At 42.1% G+C, this 23384-nt stretch overlaps 1 protein-coding gene across 3 annotated transcripts in view; it reads right to left on the reverse strand.

Annotated features, from left to right (window-relative positions):
• PDE10A (phosphodiesterase 10A) overlaps nucleotides 1-23384 on the reverse strand; it is a 568598-nt gene that overhangs the window by 51658 nt on the left and 493556 nt on the right. For all 3 annotated transcript variants that reach the window (XM_048844032.2, XM_048844031.2, XM_075126851.1), the window contains exons 6-9: nucleotides 22826-22966; nucleotides 20381-20536; nucleotides 14889-14939; nucleotides 13372-13430 (exon numbers count right to left, since the gene is read on the reverse strand). In XM_048844032.2, the coding sequence (XP_048699989.1) occupies nucleotides 13372-13430; nucleotides 14889-14939; nucleotides 20381-20536; nucleotides 22826-22966 (407 nt within the window). The remainder of the gene's footprint in view (nucleotides 1-13371; nucleotides 13431-14888; nucleotides 14940-20380; nucleotides 20537-22825; nucleotides 22967-23384) is intronic.

Raw genomic sequence — 23384 nt, forward strand, 5'->3', positions numbered from 1 at the left:
TGCTTGGCAAACATCCAGAGAGTGGAGTATTCTGACCTTTCTAGTGACATGGACATTCAGATAGAAGACAGGTAGGTATACGACTTGGTTCAGATGGAATTCCAAGATTACTTTGGGAGACTACATCCTAAATTCAGGAAATCTTTATCCTCATGGAAGACCATACATGGATGGTCAGCCATAAGAGCATCCAGCTTACTGACTCTTCTGCCCGAGGTGATTGCCATGAGAAAGGCCACCTTCACTGAGAGATGTGTGAATGAGGCTGAAACTAATGGTTCAAATGGGGTCTTCATCAGTGCTGATAAGACAAGATTGGAGGTCCCATGTCGGTGTGGGTCTCAGCACTGGAGGAAAGGTTCTGATGAGCCCTTTTAAATCCTTCCTGTGGTAGAATGGGTGAAGACTGGAGGGCTTCCCACTAGAGGCTGAAAACTGCTAATAGCCACCACATGAACATGCAAGGAGCTAAGAGATAGTCCTCATGTCTTTTGAGAGAGGAGCTAGTCTAAAATAGTAGGGATCTCAAAAGTTTCTGAAGGTATTCACCAATGCTGGCCTCAGGTAGAGAATTATTTTCCATTTTGTGGCATAGTGTTTTCTTGTGGAATCTTTCCTACTATTGTTAAGGATTGTACTGCCACTGAATGTGCCTTTTCTATGTCCGTCATCCAGACAAATAACATGTTGTTAGATGGAGGACTACTCGATTGGAGTATTTGATTCTGCCCTCATTTTAACTCAGTAGGTCTGGGAAGAGGTGAATATGGACACATGGGCCTGAGGCCACCTGGAGAATGCTCATAAACCAGAACTGTCTAGGCCACCAGGGAGTAATCAGGATAATCAGCTCTCTCTCTTGTTTGATCTTCCTCAGAACTTCAGGTTCCCCTGAGATGCAAAGAGCTCCCACAATGGTAATGTCCATTGCTGAAAGACACTCCATACCACTGAGTCGTGCAGTTATCACTCGTGGTCCTTGGAGAAATGTCTGCTGAGGTTGTCTCGCGTGACCAAAAGGTGCACTGCTCTAAGAGGGTGAGCTGATGGAGAATACACTATTTCCACTATTCACTGCTTCTATGCAAAGAGGGGTGGACCTTGTTTCCCCTTCTCACTTGATATAGTAACTATTTGAGAGACAAGGTGGATGAGGTAATATCTTTTATTGGACCAACATCCATTGATGAAAGAGACAACCTTTTGAACTTACACAGAGCTCTTCTTCATGTCTGGGAAAGGTACTCAGACTGTCAGAGTTAAAGACAAGGTGGAACAGTCTGTTAAGCAAGGGGAGTTAACACATATTGCAAGGGACGTCATCCACTTTCTCTCTCAAATGCCCTGGGACTAACACGGCTACAACAACACTGCAAATATAAACTATTCTTATGTTGTCTGACATGACCTGGATGTGCAAGGTCTAAATAAAGAGTAGGATTTGTTCGTAGGCATCATGTACAGCAAGCAACTTCAGAAGGTTTATATACAACTGGGATTCTTGGTTTGTCCAGGTACCCTGCATTACATGTTCATATAGGTGAGCTCCCCTCTCTAGGAGGAAGGCATTTGTGATCAGTATTTTTGTCGATGGGGTACAGATTTCAATTCCAAGCAATTATATGCAAGGGTTATATTCAATTCTTTGAGGGAACGTAATGATTCATCTGTCTTTCCTCTCAATAGATCATTTCCCTCAAAAGGCAGATCTTCCATGGTGGATTGGACTTCTTTGGGAAATATGGAGGACTGGAGCCACAAATATCATCTCAGGACTATGGAAGTTGCCATCAAGTGGGAGATTGTATCTCCTGCATTCACTGAGGCCAGGAGAGCCAATCTACCCAGCAAGTTACCTTTGTTGATAATTGCTTGAATTTGAAGTCTATCTTCTTGAGGGAGTTTGTTAGTGAAGTCTGATAACTTATTATAATTAATAAAATCATATTTTCACATTAAAGCTTGGTGGTTCACTATGAAGAACTGTAAACTCACCGAAGTGAAGTTCTTTCTCCTGGAAGGGTCTAGATGTTTGGACTCCTTATCAAAGGGCGTAGATCTGGAGCAATGTTGCCTGTTCATTTTGTGGAAGCTTGTGTTGATTCCTGGTGTGATCTTATGGATTTGGGATGTTGCACATAGAATCCCAGAGACCCCAATAAAGCCAGTGTGAAGGGGCTGTAAGGAAAAGGGGGTGGTCCCTGTGACTGTATCTAACCCCTGGCCCAAGACAATGGACTAGGCTTCTTTCTTTTGGTCACGCCAGAGTTAGAATCATAGAATATCAGGGTTGGAAGGGACCCCTGAAGGTCATCTAGTCCAATCCCCTGCTCGAAGCAGGACCAATTCCCAGTTAAATCATCCTAGCCAGGGCTTTGTCAAGCCTGACCTTAAAAACCTCTAAGGAAGGAGATTCTACCACCTCCCTAGGTAACGCATTCCAGTGTTTCACCACCCTCTTAGTGAAAAAGTTTTTCCTAATATCCAATCTAAACCTCCCCCACTGCAACTTGAGACCATTACTCCTCGTTCTGTCATCTGCTACCATTGAGAACAGTCTAGAGCCATCCTCTTTGGAACCCCCTTTCAGGTAGTTGAAAGCAGCTATCAAATCCCCCCTCATTCTTCTCTTCTGCAGGCTAAACAATCCCAGCTCCCTCAGCCTCTCCTCATAAGTCATGTGTTCCAGACCCCTAATCATTTTTGTTGCCCTTCGCTGGACTCTCTCCAATTTATCCACATCTTCTTGTAGTGTGGGGCCCAGAACTGGACACAGTACTCCAGATGAGGCCTCACCAATGTCGAATAGAGGGGAACAATCACATCCCTCGATCTGCTCGCTATGCCCCTACTTATACATCCCAAAATGCCACTGGCCTTCTTGGCAACAAGGGCACACTGCTGACTCATATCCAGCTTCTCGTCCACTGTCACCCCTAGGTCCTTTTCCGCAGAACTGCTGCCTAGCCATTCGGTCCCTAGTCTGTAGTGGTGCATTGGGTTCTTCCGTCCTAAGTGCAGGACCCTGCACTTATCCTTATTGAACCTCATCAGATTTCTTTTGGCCCAATCCTCCAATTTGTCTAGGTCCCTCTGTATCCTATCCCTCCCCTCCAGCGTATCTACCACTCCTCCCAGTTTAGTATCATCCGCAAATTTGCTGAGAGTGCAATCCACACCATCCTCCAGATCATTTATGAAGATATTGAACAAAACCGGCCCCAGGACCGACCCTTGGGGCACTCCACTTGACACCGGCTGCCAACTAGACGTGGAGCCATTGATCACTACCCGTTGAGCCCGACAATCTAGCCAGCTTTCTACCCACCTTATAGTGCATTCATCCAGCCCATACTTCCTTAACTTGCTGACAAGAATACTGTGGGAGACTGTGTCAAAAGCTTTGCTAAAGTCAAGAAACAATACATCCACTGCTTTCCCTTCATCCACAGAACCAGTAATCTCATCATAAAAAGTGATTAGATTGTTGTTGGTCTTGTCATGGTCTACAGTACTGACTCCTTCGTAGGCCGTGTTGGTATCATTGGGGTAGGAGGCATCTGCTGCCTTCTTTCCCTCTCTGGTACTGAGGATGCTCCCACTATCATTGAGCAGGTCTGGTTTTGGGGCACACTTGCCCTTTGGTGCCACAAAACTGGTACCATGCTCCTTGTGAGTGCCTGACAATTCTATAGCGAGGTGCAGAGTCTGACCTGGCTTATAGGATATCAGAAAGGAAGTCCACTTGGATTAGGACTTGGAGGGGGTTTCTCACTTTTTTTGTGAGACTGTTTGGTTTTTTCCTCCTACTTGGAGGAGTCGTTTGCCCTACTCCAGAACTAGAGACCAACGTGCTCAGAAGGGCACTTCTTGATGCCTCTGCCCAATGTACACAGGGATCTCATGGGCCAGGATCAGACTGGGGCCTCATAGCGCTATCCACTAAGGATTCTCTGAAGCCTATACTCAGAGGCTTGACAGGTTCTACTTGAAAAGGACCAGCAGATACTGCACTTAGAGTAGAAAGGAACTGTAGAGGTGGTCAGTCTGCACTGCTGCTCCTTATGCCCTTATTTCAGAGCATGAGGAGGAGAAGGGCATAGGTGTGGACCAACAGCCATTGCTAGCAAAACTCTTCCAGTCTCAGGCATATGGAGTACATATACACCTTAAGTGGAATGCACATAGGTACTATTACTTGAAGAAGAAGTAACAGTTTGATATAACAGTGTCCAGCAGTGCAGTGTGGATTGCAATCATCATCGGTGGCAGCAGCAGTTTCATATGGCTATGATGTAGTTGTGGGGGCACACAGAATGGACTTCCATCTTGAATGGGGTCCTTTGCAACTCTTCGTCCTTTAGGAAGATTCAGTATGGGAGGATTCAGGCTTATTAAATCCTTCAAAATTGCATCTTTCAATCTCATTCATGGTCAGCCTTCTGCTCTCCTTCCTTCGACCTCAGCTCCATAAACATACTTTCTTTTGTGCGGTGGACATAACCCCACCACTGCAGTCAATCTTGTTCTCAACTGGTGCAAGAATGCAACTTGCTGCAATCATCTAAGTATCTCCTCCATTGTGACAAAAATCAAACCAATGGATGTTAAGAATATAACTTTTGACGCTGAAAACTGTTTCGACTACTTCCTCTCCTCAGCTCTTTTTAATGGCCATGTTTCATCTCCATATAACAGAGTTGTCATCACCAAACACATTGAACACTTGTATCTTAGTTGTCACACAAACATCTCACTGCCCAAACAGAGGTCTTTGATATTGCTGAAATGCCAGTGATGTAAGACCAACCCAATGAGTGATGTCTTTGGATATAGAATCTCTTGCTGTCAACTGACTACCCATTCAATGTCTGTCAAGGTTCCTCCCCCACTCTGAACTCTAGGGTACAGATGTGGGGACCTGCATGAAAAACCTCCTAAGCTTATCTTTACCAGCTTAGGTCAAAACTTCCCCAAGGTACAAAATATTCCACCCGTTGTCCTTGGATTGGCCGCTACCACCACCAAACTAATACTGGTTACTGGGGAAGAGTTGTTTGGAAACGTCTTTCCCCCCAAAATACTTCCCAAAACCTTGCACCCCACTTCCTGGACAAGGTTTGGTAAAAAGCCTCACCAATTTGCCTAGGTGACTACAGACCCAGACCCTTGGATCTTAAGAACAATGAACAATCCTCCCAACACTTGCACCCCCCCCCCTTTCCTGGGAAATGCTGGATAAAAAGCCTCACCAATTTGCATAGGTGACCACAGACCCAAACTCTTGGATCTGAGAACAATGAAAAAGCATTCAGTTTTCTTACAAGAAGACTTTTAATAGAAGTAAATAGAAGTAAAGAAATCCCCTCTGTAAAATCAGGATAGTAGATACCTTACAGGGTACCTTATTAGATTCAAAACATAGAGAATTCCTCTAGGCAAAAACTTAAGTTGCAAAAAAGATACACAGACAGAAATAGTTATTCTATTCAGCACAATTCTTTTCTCAGCCATTTAAAGAAATCATAATCTAACACATACCTAGCTAGATTACTTACTAAAAGTTCTAAGACTCCATTCCTGGTCTATCCCTGGCAGAAACAGCATATAGACAGACACACAGACCCTTTGTTTCTCTCCCTCCTCCCAGCTTTTGAAAGTATCTTGTCTCCTCATTGGTCATTTTGGTCAGGTGCCAGCGAGGTTACCTTTAGCTTCTTAACCCTTTACAGGTGAGAGGAGTTTTCCCCTGGCCAAGAGGGATTTCAAAGGGGTTTACCCTTCCCTTTATATTTATGACAATGTCATTGCCAACTACATGCAGTATTAGCAGGTCATTCATTTCCATTTTATAGGAGGCATGCATAAATTTGGTTTTATATCACCATTGATCTTAAATCCTATAGGTTCTGCAGTTTTTCACAGCTCTTCCAGCATTAGCTGTAGTTGGTCAGTAGTCTGTCCAAATAAGGCAATATCATCAGCCTACCCAAGATTTCACACCTTCTCTTTTAACCTCTATCAGCTTTGTCATCAGATAGTCTATTAGAACATTATTTAATGTAGGTAAGAAGGATCCCTGGTGTATCCTTGATTCTACAGAAAACCAGTCTGTAATACAACCACTGACCCTCACACAGTTAAATGTACCATAATACAGTTCCTCCACGAGGCACACTAAGTCCTCAGGCACCCCATAGCCACAGTGTTGATCCGTGCACTGAATCAAAAGATGAATTAAAAGAATTAAAAGAATATTTAAAAAGACACCACACACTTGTATAACACTTTGAAAATGTAAATGGGATCCTCCAGCAAAGGCAGTAAAGACTAGTCTTACATTCCTGACGTATTAAGGTTAACAAAAACCCAAAGCACAGATTAAAAAAAAAAGTTTTAAACAATCTTTTTCAACCCTTCTAATACTCATCATAAGCTAAAAGAGATACAAATACCATTTTCTATTTTTCTGTAGCAAGACATCTTTAACACTGGAGACAGGAGAAAAACATGGAGACAAGGAAAAACAAAGAGAAAAAAAACCTCAAATAGAGAGCAGCAGCAAATACAACACCTTACTCTTGTTTTAATGAGATGCGAATTTCAGAGCCTGACACCATTTAAAAGCTATTATTAAGTAGAGTTATTTTCTCCTCCTTTCCTCATTTAAACAAGGTAACTAAATGGAAAAATATTGACCTGATGTTAATCCAATGATCCCTTTACAGCCCCTTGATAAAGGGTTGGGGCTAAGTCAGAAAGAAGGTTTAAAAGCCAGCTCCTAAGCAACCAGAGGAGCTAGTGAACTGGTGCAGCAAACAGGGCAGTTTGGTGAGGGAGTTCTCCATGAGAAGGAGGAGAGACTACATGACCCTTGCACTTGGGGTGAATTTGTCTGTTACCTTGTTGTCTGCTCGTTTGTTTATCTGCTTGCTTGCTGTGTGTTTGCTTGATTAAAGAGTGTAGCACGGTCTGCTGTAGGGCTGTGTGCTGAGCCAAGCGACCTGCTAGGCTAGGCTGAGAACTTCCTAACAAGGCTCTAGCCTGCCATCTTTTGGTCCCTTACCCCTTTACAATCCCTTGATGGGGAGAAAGGGAGGTGGGTTAGCTCAGGGAGAACAGGAGTTTTAAAAGTCATTTCCTAAGCCACCAGAGGAGCTAGCAGACAGGGGAGTTTTGCAAGGGAGGGTGAGAGGCAGACACACCTAACAAACATACTCTAAACTTAGGCCAATAACCCCCCAAAAAACAACCAACCAAAACAAAAATCCCTGCTAGAGTAGAAATAGTGCAGGTAGAAGTCTAGCAGCAGAGTAGGGGCGATCCACTTTATTGCACTGAATGCAGCATGTACGATATTTGCCTTGTATGCAGGTGCCGTATCAAGCAGTCAGCAAAAGCAACTCATGGCCCTCAGAGACCAAAGCCGCTGAACTTGACGAGCTAAGGGAAACAGAGAGGTACACAGAGAAGACTTTCAGAAACACAGTAGAGCAGTCCCACACCTAGTGTGACAGCCTCTGTGCTACTAAGGAGGATAAAAGTCTCAGGGAAGGAGCGGAGGGAAACAATCCCATATTTGGGACCCTCCTTCGAGATGATGTCATATCTTCCTGCACTCAGGATATCTCTTCAGGGATAGGATCCTAGTTATGAGGAAGAAACAGGTAATAATAATGGGGGGATTTGATATCAGAAATACAGATAGCTGGGTTTGTGGTGACCAGGAGAACCACATGGTGAACTGCCTGCCAGGTGTGAAGGTTGCAGACTTGGAGACATCTAGATAGATGTATGTGCAGTGCTGGGGAGCAGCTGGTGGTCATGGTACCTGTAGATACCAATGACATAGGGAAAGGTAGGAGAGAAATCCTGGAGGCCAAATTTTGGTTGCTAGGTAAGAGAGTGAAGTCCAGGACGTCTACAGTAGTATTCTGTGAAATGCTTCCTGTTCCATGTTCAGGGCCAGCTAGACAGACAGAACTGTAGGGTTTCAATACATGGATGAGATGATGGTGGTGGGAGAAAGCGTTTTGGTTTATTGATAACTTGGAATCTTTGATGAAAGGAGCATTTTATACAGGAAGGATGGGTTCCACCTAAACCAAAATGGAACCACACAGCTGGCATGTAAATTTTAAAAGGCCGCAGAGGACTTTTTAAACTAAGGGCTAAGGGAAAGTTGACAGGTGCAGAGGAGCATATGATTTGGAGAGAGACATCCCTTAGGGGAGGGTTTATTTAAAAAGATAATCTATATACTAGTAAACATGAGAGGATAAAAGTTGATAAAGTACAATTAGGAGCCAAAGAGAAACAGTCAAATGAAAAAGAGTCCCATTCAGTTACAACACATGAAGGCAGACAACTAAATATTGACAAATTTTATAAGTGCTTGTATATGAATTCAAGAAATATAAATACTAAGATGGGTGAACTTGAGTGCCTGGTATGAAATGAGGATATCAATATAATAGGCATCACAGAAACTTGGTGGAATGATGATAATCAATGGGACGTGGTAATATCAGGGTACAAAATATATAGGAATAACAGAGTAGATCACGCTGGTGGAAGAGGGACACTATATGTAAAAGAAAGCATAGAGTCAAATATAGTAATAATCTTAAATGAATCAAACTGTATCACAGAATCTCTATGGACAGAAATTCCATACTTGAAAAATAAGTGTACAGAAGTAGGAATACACTACTGACTACCTGACCAGGATGATGACAGTAAGTGTGAAATGCTCAGGGAGATCAGACATGCTACAAAAACAGAAAACCCAATAAAATAGGGGATTTCAACTAACCCCAAATTTGCTAGACACATGTCATCCCAGAATGGAATGCAGAGATAAAATTTATAGACAACATATGACTGTTGCTTGGAGCAGCTAGCCCTGGAACTGACCAGGGGAGATCAGTTCTTCATTTAGTGCTAAGTGGAGCACAAGATCTGGGCCAAGAGGTGAACATAGATGAACTACACGGTAACAGCAACCATAATGTAATTAAATTTAACATTCTGGGGGGGGGGGGGGAAATATCAAAGAAACCCAGCACAGTAGTTTTTAACTTCAAAAGGGGGAACTACACAAAAATGAGGAAGCTAGTTAAATGGAAATTAAAAGGAACAGTCAAAGGAGTGAAATGCCTGGAAGCTGCATGGAAACTATTTAAATACACCATAATAGAGGATCAAATTAAAAGGATACTCCAAATAAAAAGAACTGTAACAGGACCAAAAAAAAGCCACCAAGGCTAAAAAGCAGAGTAAAAGAGATGGTTAGAGGCAAAAAGGCATCCTTTAAAAACTGGAAGTCAAATCCTACTGAGGAAAATAGAAAGAAGCATAAACTCTGTCAAGTGAAATATAAAAGTATAATTAAACAGTCCAAAAAAGAATCTGAAGAGCAACTAGCAAAAGACACAAAAACTAAGAGCAATTTTTTTAAAATACATCAGAAGAAAGAAACCTGCCAAACAATCAGCGGGATCTCTGGATGATCGAGGTGCTAACGGAGCACTCAAAGAAGACAAGGCTGTTGTGGAGAAGCTAAATGAATTCTTTGCATCCGTCTTCACTGCAGAGGATGTGAAGGAGATTTGTCACCTAAAAAGAATGGCTCAGGAGTGCCAATCTGAGGAACTGTCTCAGATTAAGGTGTCAGTAGAGGAGGTTTTAGAACAAACTGATACATTTAACATTATAAAGTCACCGGGAACAGGTTGTATTCACCAAGAGTTCTGAAGGAACTCAAATATGACATTGCAGAACTCTCTCCCTCATTCAGTAAGGGTGTGGGACCCTTTCTAAATGGGGGAGGCAACCTAGTGACAGATGATGTGGAAAAAGTTGAAGTACTCAATGCTTTTTTTGCCTTGGTTTTCACAGACAAGGTCAGCTCCCAGACTGCTGCACTGGGCAACACAGCATGGGGAGGAGGTAAGCAGCCATCAGTGGTGAAAGAACAGGTTAAGGACTATTTAGCAAAGCTAGACATGCACAAGACCATGGGTCCAGATCTAATGCATCCAAGGGTGCTGAGGGAGTTGGCTGATGGCCATTGGCTATTATTTTTGAAAATTCGTGGTGATCAGGGGGAGATCCCGGACGATTGGAAAAAGGCAAATATATTGCCCATATTTTAAAAAGGGAAGAAAGAGAACCTGGGGAACTACAGACTGGTCAGCCTGACTTCAGTCCCTGGCAAAATCATGGAGCAGGTCCTCATGGAATCCAATTTGGAGCACGTGGAGGAGAGTAAGGTGATCAGGAACAGTCAACATGGATTCATCAAGGGCAAGTCATGCCTGACCAACCTGACTGACTTCTATGATGAGATAACTGTCTCTGTGGATATGGGAAAAAGTGGTGGATGAGATATATCTTGACATTAGCAAAGCTTTTGACACGGTCTCCCACAGTATTCTTGCCAGCAAGTTAAAGAAGTATGGATTGGATGAATGGACTCGAAGGTGGACAGAAAACTGGCTAGATCGCTGGGCTCAACAGGTAGTGATCAATGGCTCGATGTCTAGTTAGCAGCCGGTATCAAGCGGAGTGCCCCAGGGGTCAGTCCTGGGGCTGGTTCTGTTCAACATCTTCATTAATGATCTGGATGATGGGATGAATTGCATCCTCAGCAAGTTTGCAGATGACACTAAGCTGTGGGGAAGATGTAGATACACTGGAGGATAGGAAGGACAGGGGCCGGAGGGACCTAGACAAATTTGGAGATTGGGCCAAAAGGAATCTGATGCCGTTCAAGAAGGACAAGTGCAGAGTCCTGCACTTAGGACAGAAGAATCCCATGCACCGCTACAGGCTGGGGACCAACTGGCTAAGCAGCAGTTCTGCAGAAAAGGACCTTAGGATTAAAGTGGACGAGAAGCTGGATATGAGTCAGCAGTGTGCCCTTGTGGCCAAGAAGACCAACGGCATATTGGGCTGTATTAGTAGGAGCATTGCCAGCAGACTGAGGGAAGTGATTATTCCCCTCAATTTGGCACTGGTGAAGTCACACCTGGAGTAGTGTGTCCAGTTTTGGTCCCCCCACTACAGAAGGGATGTGGACAAACTGGAGAGAGTCCAGCAGAGGGCAACAAAAATTATTAGGGGTGCTGGGGAACATGACTTACAAGGAGAGGCTGAGGGAACTGGGGTTATTTAGTCTGCAGAAGAGAAGAGTGAGGGGGGATTTGATAGCAGCCTTCAACTACCTGAAGGGGGGCTCCAAAGAGGATGGAGCTAGGCTGTTCTAAGTGGTGGCAGATGACAGAACAAGAAGCAGTGGTCTCAAGTTGCAGTGGGGAAGGTCTAAGTTAGATATTAGGAAACCCAATTTCACTAGGAGGGTGGTGAAGCACTGGAAGGGGTTACCTAAGGAGGTGGTAGAATCTCCTTCTTTAGAGGTTTTTAAGGCCCTGACAAAGCCCTGGCTGGGATGACTGAGTTGGTATTGGTCCTGCTTTGAGCAGGGGATTGGACTAGATGACCTCCTGAGGTCTCTTCCAACACTAATATTCTATGATCCTTAACTATGGTATGTAACCTATCACTTAAATCAGCCTCTGTACCAGATGACTGGCAGATAGCCAATGTAACACCAATTTTTAAAAAAAGGCACCAGAGGTGATCTGGCAATAAAAGGCTGGTAAGCCTGACTTCAGTACCAGGCAAATTGGTTGAAACTATAGTAAAGAACAGAATTATCAGACACATTGATAAACACGATATGTTGGGGAAGAGTCAAGATGACTTTTGTAAAGGAAAATCATGCCTCATGAATCTATTAGAATTCTTTGAATGTGTCAAACATGTGGACAAGGGTGATCCAGCTGATAGAGTGGACTTTCAGAAAACATCTGACAAAATCCCACATCAAAGGCTCTGAAGCATGGGATAAGAGAGACTGTCCTCTCATGGATCAGTAATTGGTTAAAAGATAGACAACAAATGGTAGGAATAAATGGTCAGTTTTCACAATGTAAAGTGGTAAATAGCAGTGTCCCCCAAGGATCTGCACTGGGATTTGTGCTGTTCAACATATTCATAAATGATCTGTAAAAAGGGGTAAACAGTGAGATACAAAGCTGGCAGATGAAACAAAACTACTCAAGATAGTTAAGTCCAAAGCTGACTATGAAGAGTTACAAAGGGATCTCACAAAACTGGATGACTGGGCAACAAAATGGCAGATGAAATTCAATGTTGATAAATGCAAAGTAATGCACATTGGAAAACATAATCCCAACTATATATACTAAATGATGGGGTCTAAATTAGCTGTTACTGCTCAATAAAAAGATCTTTGAGTCATCATGGATCATCCGCTCAATGTGCAGTGGCAATCAAAAAAGCTAACAGAATGTTACAAACCATTAGGAAAGTGATAGATAGTAAGACAGAAAATATCATAATGCCACTGTATAAATTGATGGTACACCAACACCTTGAATACTGCATGCAGTTCTGGTTACCCCATCTCAAAAAAAGATATATTAGAACTGGAAAAGGTACAGAAAGACAACAAAAAATAATTAGGGGTATGGAACAGATTCCGTATGAAGAGAGATTAAAAAGTCTGAGACTGTTCATCTTAGAGAAGAGACAACTTAAGGGGGGAATATGACAGAGGTCTGTAGAATCATGAATGGTGTGGAGAAAGTGAATAAGGAAGCATTATTTACACCTTCATAAGAACCATGGATCACCAAATGAAATTACTAGACAGCAGATTTAAAACAAATATAAGGAAGTACTTCTTCACACCCCACCCAGCCAGCCTGTGGAACACAGTAAATGCCAACTATGATTTTAACAGCCACATTAACATGTTACTTGTGTTTATTATTTCTTTTCCTATTTTCCCAATTAAATGCATAGCTGAATTATAGGGAAGCAATGGACTCCAAATGCAAAAATTCTATTAATGATGTAAAAGAATGCCTATGGGCATTTGCCAACTCCAGTTACATCCTAAACATTAGCAACTTCACGTATTTCTACAAAACAGTAGAAATGTGGTAAAATGTCTTATATTTGAAGTGTAATGATCAGAAGTCACACTAAAACACAGTAAGTGACCTTGAAGCAAAAATACAAATATTTATCACATGAATAATGAATAAAATTGGGACTTTACAAGACTTGTATTGTACAAGAGAAAGCCTTAAGCAGCATTGAAAAAAGGGCAAATGCAGAGAGAGGAAACCCATAAACAAACAGGGAAAATGGAAGGGAAGCACAAACATACAAATTGCCAAGGAAAAATATGAATTAGTAACTTTCACTTATCAAAAAAGGAGCCTGTCACAGAAGCAATCATTCAGCTGAAACTGGCTTGTTGCAAATCACACTTACTTTGATACGTCAAGCAGGAAGTCATTCAGTTCAGTCTGTTTGGCAAGACCCCTGCACACCTGAGGGAAACACATTATACATTGTTGCTTATTCCAGGAGAACACTGGACTCATAATGAAACTGTAGGACAAACATTTTATTGGTCTAATCTGTATATAAACAAACAGGTATATATAACAACACGTGTAAAATGTACCAAAAAGCTAATACAGGTTTGTATGTCGGGCTTCAAGTTTAAATATCTTTTTGCAGAGCTGTGGATATGTTAACATGGATGAGCAATACATTTCTCCATCTCTGCTAAAAAAAATACTGCCTACTGTTCAGTACTGTAAAATTTGAGGTGCCATTAACTGGCATCTTTGGGTCCTGCTATGAAATCAACTTAACTACTGCACTTCCATAACAAATGCTACACCCTTGCTGGGAATGCTAATAGCATTTGTTTCCTTTATCCCTTATCCTGTTCCTTCATCACTTCTCTCAGCTTGCCAAAAGTAGCCCATAAAGGCACCTAATGAGTGAAGTGAAGCAGAATTGCTAGATTCCCCTTCCCCATGCTCTTTCTTTGGGGAAGTCAACAGGATTACAGAGACCGAATACAATTAACAGCGCAGGGAAAGGAAAATATTGCTGGATGAAGTGAGGACTTTGAACCCCATTGCTACTTCACCAGATTTCATATTCATTTCATATTAGTTGACAAAAGAATTTTACTCCTATAATGTGCATGGAGCTTTGCAGAAAGAATAAAGAAAACGGGCCTTTACCGCTCTGCACCTTTTATATCATAAAATACCATTCAAATCTGATAATGCTTTATACATGTGCAAAGTGGATGTAAATAACTACATAAAATGTGAAGAATCAGACCCACAGTTTCAACTTAGATTTACTCTATGGTTCCTTAAAAGTGCCATGAAACAATTAACAATTAGGCTAAGGGATGACTTGATCACAATCTCTGGAGAACAAAATTTGATAATCGGTTTTTGAGTATAGCAGACAAAGGTATAACATGATCCAATGGATGAAGTTGAAAAAAAAAATTCAGACTGGAATAAGGCACACATTTTTAACAGTGAGGACAATTAGCCATTGGAACAATTTACCAGTGGTACCGGTGGAATCTCCATCACTGCCAACTTTTAAAACAAGATTAGATATTTTTCCAAGTTATGGGCTCAAACTTTTAAAGGAATTTAGGCGTTGCTGCACTTGCAATGCCTAACTGACTTAAGAGCCTACGTCTCATTTTCAAAATGGATTTAGGCACTTAATCCAGGGGACAATGTGATTTAAGCTCCTAAATGCCTTAATCCCTTTTGAATATAAGTTTTAGGCTCCTAAATCAGGTGTTGCAAAGCTCAGCGCAGCAACACCTAAATACCTTTAAAATCTGGCTCTGCTCTAGTTCAAACAGGAATTAATTCAGGGCTATCCTATGGCCTGAATTATGCACGAGATCAGATTAGATGATCACAATGGTCCCTATGAGTCAATGAATTCAGACCCACCTGTACTTGATGTATTGCTACCGAGGCCCATGCAAGATTTGCTGTTGCAACCTGAAACAAAATATAAGAAACCAACTTTGAGGAAGTCCAGTAAATTTCAAACCAGCTCTATAATACTTTGTTTTTTGATCCAGCTGCTAAATGTCTTTGAATATCCTAATACTTCACCTGCTGAGATGTTTTAGATCATAGACAGGGAACTATATTTTGCAGGGGAGAGAGGACAGACAATGAATTTATGAAAGGTGTAACAGGACTACCAGTGGTTCATTGTTCTAAAAGAGTATTCAGGTCACACACAGCAAGTGTTTAATACTTCTCATTTGTTTTGTGCCATTGGGAGGCTCACAGAGCTGTGCTCTCCAGAGGCAGCATGACAGATTCACCCCAGCAAACACAAGACAGAAGCAGCCCTTCCAAGAACTCAAGAGGGGCTTTAAAAACTACATTTCATACATTGTTAAAATGTGTCTGCCACACAATGAAAGATCCTTGTGAGAACAAAATATTCTTTATGAGGACCAATCCATTAAACCACCAATATTTCTAAGGGAAAATCTCTGTTTGTGGACAGGCACTGCTTTCTTCATTGCCATTTGTGTTTCAGAAGAATCAGATATGATCACTAAAACAAGACTTCTGTTTAAAATATGTCAGTTTCTGTACAACATTTCAAACAAATGTCATGTAATCTGTAGTTAGCTAAATTTAAATAAGATGTGCTACCAGGCATAATCTCCTGTCCTTAAAGCACACAGGTTTTGTTGGGAACAAACAGAACTGTAAAAAGTCTACTGTTATATACTCTATTACAGCGTTTCTCAAACTGGGGTGTGCAGACCACTGGGGTTCCCCCAAGCGTACCCCAGGGGGTTCGCGGGCCCTGCTGATCAACTCCTCTCCAGCCCTCCCAGCGCCTCCTGCACCCAAACTCTCCCCCAGAGCTCACACCCTGCATCAATTCCTGCACCCCAAACCCCTGCCCCGGCCTAGTGAAAGTGAGCGAAAGTGGGGAAGAGCGAGCGACAGAGGGAGGGGGGATGGAGTGAGCAGGGGGCAGGGCTTCAGGGAAGTGGCGGAGCAGGGGCGTGGCCTCAACAGAGTGGGAGGGGTAAGGGCTGAGCTGGGGGTTCCTGAAAAATTTTACATCAAAATGGGGGTCCTTGGGTTCCTAAAATTTGAGAACCGCTGTTCTATTAATATACATATTTCCTATAGAAGATACTGTAGCTTTTTTTAACTGCATAACTGTGGCATAAGATGTTTTGTGAGATAAAATTAAAAAGATTAAAAGGATACAAGTTACCTTAAAAATTCTCAGATTAGAACGAAAACATTTTATGCAGCATTATTTATTTTTTAAACAAAAAGCTACTGAATTATTGGAAATGTAGCAATTAGTTTAAAGTAGGTCCCAAATGTAAACAAATTGTCCAATACATACACAGCTTTGTACAGAACAAAATATGTGTAAGACCTACAAGAAGTGTGGTTTTATTAACTGCTGAAGTTATTCTAGGGAAGGTGAGGTTACTCACCCTATGTAGTAACTGTAGTTCCATAGCATTTTTGCTTCAGCACAAAGAGAAGGGGATCTTGCCAACCATTGTTGGTTGATGTAAAACATGCAAGCTATGCTGTCTGTCATGTTTTAACAGATTTGTCTCTGATTCCTGACTGCCCTCAGCTCCAGAAGGTAGAGATGTAAACGACCTTCTTGGGCAGACCATCGGCCCTGAATAGCATTGTCAAGGTTCCTCCCCCACTCTGAACTCTAGGGTACAGATGTGGGGACCTGCATGAAAAACCTCCTAAACTTACCTTTACCAGCTTAGGTCAAAACTTCCCCAAGGTACAAAATATTCCACCCGTTGTCCTTGGATTGGCCGCTACCACCACCAAACTAATACTGGTTACTGGGGAAGAGTTGTTTGGAAACGTCTTTCCCCCCAAAATACTTCCCAAAACCTTGCACCCCACTTCCTGGACAAGGTTTGGTAAAAAGCCTCACCAATTTGCCTAGGTGACTACAGACCCAGACCCTTGGATCTTAAGAACAATGAACAATCCTCCCAACACTTGCACCCCCCCCCTTTCCTGGGAAATGCTGGATAAAAAGCCTCACCAATTTGCATAGGTGACCACAGACCCAAACTCTTGGATCTGAGAACAATGAAAAAGCATTCAGTTTTCTTACAAGAAGACTTTTAATAAAAATAGAAGTAAATAGAAATAAAGAAATTCCCCCTGTAAAATCAGGATGGTATATATCTTACAGGGTAATTAGATTCAAAAACATAGAGAACCCCTCTAGGCAAAACCTTAAGTTACAAAAAAGATACACAGACAGAAATAGTTATTCTATTCAGCACAATTCTTTTCTCAGCCATTTAAAGAAATCATAATCTAACACATGCCTAGCTAGATTACTTACTAAAAGTTCTAAGACTCCATTCCTGGTCTATCCCCGGCAAAAAACAGTATATAGACAGACACACAGACCCTTTTGTTTCTCTCCCTCCTCCCAGCTTTTGAAAGTATCTTGTCTCCTCATTGGTCATTTTGGTCAGGTGCCAGCGAGGTTACCTTTAGCTTCTTAACCCTTTACAGGTGAGAGGAGCTTTCCCCTGGCCAGGAGGGATTTCAAAGGGGTTTACCCTTCCCTTTATATTTATGACAAGCATATGTCCCTAGATGAGCCTCCAATCCAACAACAAAGTTAAATTTGTCTTTATGGTGATGGTTGTAGCTGGCTGGATAAAGGGTACTCTGGCACAGTCATTGTGAAGTTTCTTCAGACTGTTTGGTCAGCATATAAACTGGAAGCAGAAAAGGCATCACCTTGTATGACATGTTATGGCAGCTTGTACTTTTGTATGTCCCAGAAGCTGAAGACAATTTCTTGTCAAAGTCTGGGGGCTTATTTGAATCTTTGCAATGTGGTTTGAATGAGTCGAAATGGGTCCATGAGGAGGGAAGCTCTGGCTGCTACTGTGTCTAAGGAGTCGCCTATGAATTCTACCCTTTGTATAGAGGTCTAAGTGGACTTTTCTACATTGACCCGGAGATCTTGTCTGAGGAACAGGGACAAAGCTATCTTCATGGTGGAAAGAACCTCACAGAAAGACCAACCAGTTGTTGAGGTATGCAAAAACTATCATCACCTTCCGACACAGACAGGTGGCAACCATTGCCTATACCTTTGAGAATACTCTTGGAGCAGAGAAAAGGCCAAATGGAAGTACCCAACATTGGAAGTGGTCTCAGCTGACCAGAACCCGAAGGAATCTCTTTGTGAGATGGGTGAATCATGATATGAAAATATCCATCCCGAAGGTTGAGGACCAAAAACCTAGATCCAACGATGGACTTTTTAGCTGCAAGGGTCCCCATCCTGAATTTCTGTACTTTCACTAAGATGCTATTAAGTCTTAGATCTAGAATAGGTCTCCACTCTTCTATGGGACCAGAGAATACTTGGAGTAAAATCCCTTCTCCCTGTGCTGAGCAGGAACTGGTTCTATGGCTCCGAAGCATAGAAGGAAAGTGATTTCCTGTCTCAAGTATTTGTGAGAGGGATCCTTTAAAATGGAGAGGGAAAAGGGGTGGGGTTGGAGATGCAGGTCAAATGAATGCAGTAACCTGATCTTATAAGCTCCAAGTTCAAGTGGAGAGTCACGTGGTCCCATGGAGACATGTAATTCCAGTGACTGTGTCAAACCTGGTACCAATAAATGTTCAGTACTCATCAGGGGAGGGGAGACTCTGGATCATCTGAAACTAACAGGTAGCTAGAATACCTAAACTCCTGCAAGACTGTGTGGGTTAATGGTACCGAGAGAGGAGTCTACCCAGAAGAGTCTGTTGGAGTGGAAGTCATCAGTACCAACAATGTTCATTGCCTCAAAGAGCGTGTGGTCTGAGGTGGCTTCTTAGACTGAAGGAGTCATGGTGCTAGGTACCAGAGGTTGTGGAGGAAGGTCCATCGGTACCATCTTGCTAGAAACAAGCTGCTTCTCTCTGCTGCCCTGCTTGCATTTTGATGGTACCCAAAATAGTTTAAGTACCAATGCACATTTAGAATCATGGCTCTTAGAGGAACTCAAGAGTCTTTAAAGCACTATTGGTTGGTACAGGAGGAGCATGGAACCTCAGATGGTATCCAGCCCAGAACCTGAGGGCTTGGACATGGTCAACTTGTGAGAAAACCAAAATCTTTTTGAAACAGGCTCTTTGTGAGGAAAGGTAGAACTCCTTTTCTGAAAGTCACTCCCAGAATGCGGTGTCAAGGTAGAAAGGGCACTCTGCTCACTTGGAGACTGATGAACGGGCAGAGGGTCTCTCATAACTCTCTGGTGAGGGTGAAGAGAGCTCTCTCTGATGAAGAATTGAAGTCTAATCTCTGTTTTCTTAGCCCTGCTCTTAAGTCAAAGTTCCCCTGAGCCAATGGCTCACTGGACTGATGTGGTTAAGGCATGTCAATTTTATAGCCAACAGTACACAAAGGAGTAACATGGCCAGCACCACATCCAACTGCCTTTGGCTGCCCTAACCCGATGGATCAAATACTCATTTTCCCCCTGGGTGTACTGGAGGTGGCTTTTCAGTGTGAGACTAAGCAAGATTCAAACCTCTGACCTTCAGGATTGTAGTCAAGCACCTTAATCACTCAGCCACCACACTTCTAACGGCACTGCACCTCAGCTCTTAAGGGCTGAGCAGAAATTGCATTTGTGAGGGATGTGCATGCCCCCAGATAAGGAATGCACCAGGAATGCCTGCTGATGACTGGGATAGACTATTGGTAGGTGAGGCAACACATGAATCTTGGTGATCCTGGTATACTGCCTTCACCTGGAGTGAAAGCCTCCCAAAAGGAGGGTGGGGGAACACCCTGAACAGGCACTGCTACCAAACATCTCTGATCAAAGGTGCATGAAACACATGCACACTTGAAGGGGAGCACCGTACTCGAAGAATAAATGCTTTGAAAAAGTTGACCAGTGTAGAAACACTACCTACCCATATTGCAAAATATAGCTTTACCGAAAGGTTTAAATTGAGCTCTGTGTAACTTGGTAATGTCCTTTTAAACAGTAGCAATTTCATTCTGTAACACTAGTTCATGTACTTGTAATTGCCTGAGCTTTCATTGACCCACCCTTCCATTAAGGTGCTGACATCTATTATTTTAAAATTCATAATCAATAAACAATTGATAACAACATGCTTTCAATTATTCCCACAAGATGGAACAAAACAATTAGAAAATGCTGTGTGTATGAAATGAATCTTTACCACTTCCCACTCAGAATACCAATGAGAATCAACCGGCCTTATAAGGCCCACTCTCCAAGTACATAACTCAATTACAAAAAATATCAAAACAAAATGAGGAAAAAAAAGGAGGAAGTCTGGGGTCAAAAGTAGCTGGCACCATCTTGAAGGGGGAAACTTAAAAAGAAAACCAGCTGCAAAATTTTAGGCCTTACCTCCTGGTGACTGAGATGGAAGGCTTCTTTGCCCCAATGCCGATAAAGCTCCAGGATACCAATCAAATCACCAATTGCAGTGACAATCGGTAAACAAAGAACAGATTGGATACGAGTCCCTGATTCCAGTCCAGTACCTTTGGGAAATCGTTCATCCTAAAAAGTGCAAACAATGTTTCATCAAATGTAAATATTATAACATTAATATAAAAAATAAATCAACATTTCTCTCTCGGCTGGCTGAACCACTTAGCACAAACAGCTACACCCTTCACGTTCAAGAACTCAATCAAAAATGTCTCTCCATGGTTATTCTACAAATATAAATGACCTTATCCAAAGTTAGAGTCAGTTATGGTATCAGATGCAAGCTTTGTATTTATTTTTAAAGTACATCTCTTTTAACCTCACGCTCAGCAGAAATAGTACCTTATTGCTGAGGCTAGTCTGTACAATGGCAGAAAGAAAACTAAATACACTGGCAACTGTGCTGTGTCTACACTACTGTGGTAAGTCAACCTAAGTTACTCTACTTCAGCTATGTGAATAATGTAGCTGGAGTTGACGTAGCTTAGGTAGACTTACTGCAGTGTCTACGCCGTACTGGGTCAACAGGCGAGCACTCTTCACTAGACCCGCTAAATGGACCCCATGTGCATCGACTGCAGCAGTGTCGATCCCGCAGTAGTGTAGACGTTGCCTCTGAATTGAATTGCAGCAACTCAAACCACAGGGTTACCAAGCAGGCAATAGCCTCTGCGGGAGTAAGTAATCAAAGCCTGAGGCACTCACCGGTGCCAAAGGCCCCATGGAGACACAAATCTGCACTAATAATTCCCAAACTATCCCAATACTGAGGACAAAAGTTACATCTATACAAGACAGAAAGGCTCTTCCCCATATCCTATTGTGCTTTACCACCCATCCTTAGTATACCTGTTCTCAAACTTGGGCAAAAATTACAGGAAAGAATGTCATGACGATGAAATGCTACCACAAAGAGGTCCAGTCTATCAAGTTGTGCCATTAATAAGATATGCCCCAGGCTTTACAGATCAAATGCCCCAGGAAAGGGAACTTATCATGAATAGGAAAATTGCCCATATGCTATTTTTTACTGGGGTTGTAACTAATCTCGAGGTGTAACTGTGGGCCCACACTCTTGAGCACTAACTCTTTAATCCTCTACTCTCAACAGATGATCCCTGCAGTGTGCTCCAGGGAAAGGAGAACACCCCTCCTAGCTTGGCCAATCTGCTGTAGTGGAAAAAAATGCCTTCCTCACCCCAAATAAGGTGATCATTTTCCCTTTTAGCATGACAGTGAGGGTCAATCTGAATGTAACCCATAGCCTGAAAGCAATCGTCGCTCAAACCAATGGTAAATAGTCCCTCCCTCAGGCAACCCCAAAGGAAGGAGAATGTGAAGAACTTCAGACTGTCAGGAAGCAACATAACAGGAGGATCCTACTTCCACTAGCAGACTCTTTTAGTGCCTGCTTGCATGGAGAGGGATCTAGCAAGTCAGTGTACAAGGGCCTGCTGCTTCCCCTTGTTGAAACACTCCAAAGCCTCTGGAACCCATTCATCCTGGTCAATAACCTCCTTGTAGAAAAGCAAACAAGAATAAGGGGTCTGGGAGGAAAGGAAAACAGGCCAGGTGGAAGCAGCCCTTGCATTTTTCCCAAATCCAACCCACAGGCCATTGTAACACTGCTCACTCTCTGCTGAGATGGAGAGCCTGAATTCTAGAAGAACATAGACTACGCAGAAAAGATTTCTTCTGAGACGAAGGTGAATGACTCGGCACATATGGATATGCACAATCTTTGCAAATAAAGATCTATTTGAGAAGAGAAAAGCTGCCATGCTATACTGGTGCTCTGGTGAGAGTGTAAACCGGAAGACATTATTCATATATTTTCCCCCACAAAAACTCTAGAATTTGATTATGAATATGAAAGATACATATATAAAACATTAAGGTATTCACTGAAAACTACTGAGAAAATTTTCAAGTAATGCAGTCAAGTAGTGTCATGTATTAAATCAAAATTTGGTTGACTGTGCAAGTTAATAGAGTGTCAGTCACTTTAGCATTTGGGCTTGGCATACTGCCTGTTGTGAGGGCTAGGAAGGGAATTTTGGCTGATCATGCTTTTTTCTCCCAGGGATTTTTAGTGCACAGTAGTGTTATTTCCCTTTTCTGGCAGAAAAAAAGTTAGTTTTAAAAAAATGTATAAGATTTGTAAAAGTTAAAAAAATTATACAGGGATGAGTTTTTATTAAACCAATCCAGACACAGAGAATTCATGCTTCTGGTCAGACACTACAAGTAGCAATGTAAATTATTTACTCTATGAATAATCCAGTTTACATTTCAACAATAATACATTTTTGGGGAAAAAAAATCCATGTATCTCTTTAAAAAGAGAAAGTAATTTACCCCCAGAATATCTTCTACTAACAAAGTTTTTCTATATTTGGCTACATATGCAGATATTGTGGTGCCAAGTGCAATGGGCCCTGCAGGAATGAGCTGTGGTTGTCCTTCCTTAGCTCCCGGAGGTGTGAACACACAGAGGCTCTAATCAGAAGAAGAAAGAAAATGCCATTAGAAAGTTGGACTGTATTTGCACTGTAATTTGTGTTATTATGTACTGTACAATAAATAATAAGAAGAATTAAAGGATAAATTAAAATAATTTAGGTAGATCCATTTTGAGCTGATGCAATGAAACTGAGGTGGACTGATGGACTCAGCTTCATTCTGTCAACAACTGCATCAAGAGATTATAGCAAATTCATCCTTGGCTTAAGTGGATACACCTATTGTAGTCAATATCCACTGTGCTCACTTACATCAGAGATAGATTCTGCCCTTTTGAATACATTATGTATCGTATATAGAACTCCAGAGCAGTAAGTGACAAGATAACAGAAAACTACTCTTTTGTCAAGGATACATTTACTTCCAACTTTTCAAAGAAAAGTTTTAACAAACA

This window comes from Caretta caretta, chromosome 3 (assembly GCF_965140235.1).
Source record: "Caretta caretta isolate rCarCar2 chromosome 3, rCarCar1.hap1, whole genome shotgun sequence".
NCBI classification, from domain to species: Eukaryota; Metazoa; Chordata; order Testudines; family Cheloniidae; genus Caretta; species Caretta caretta.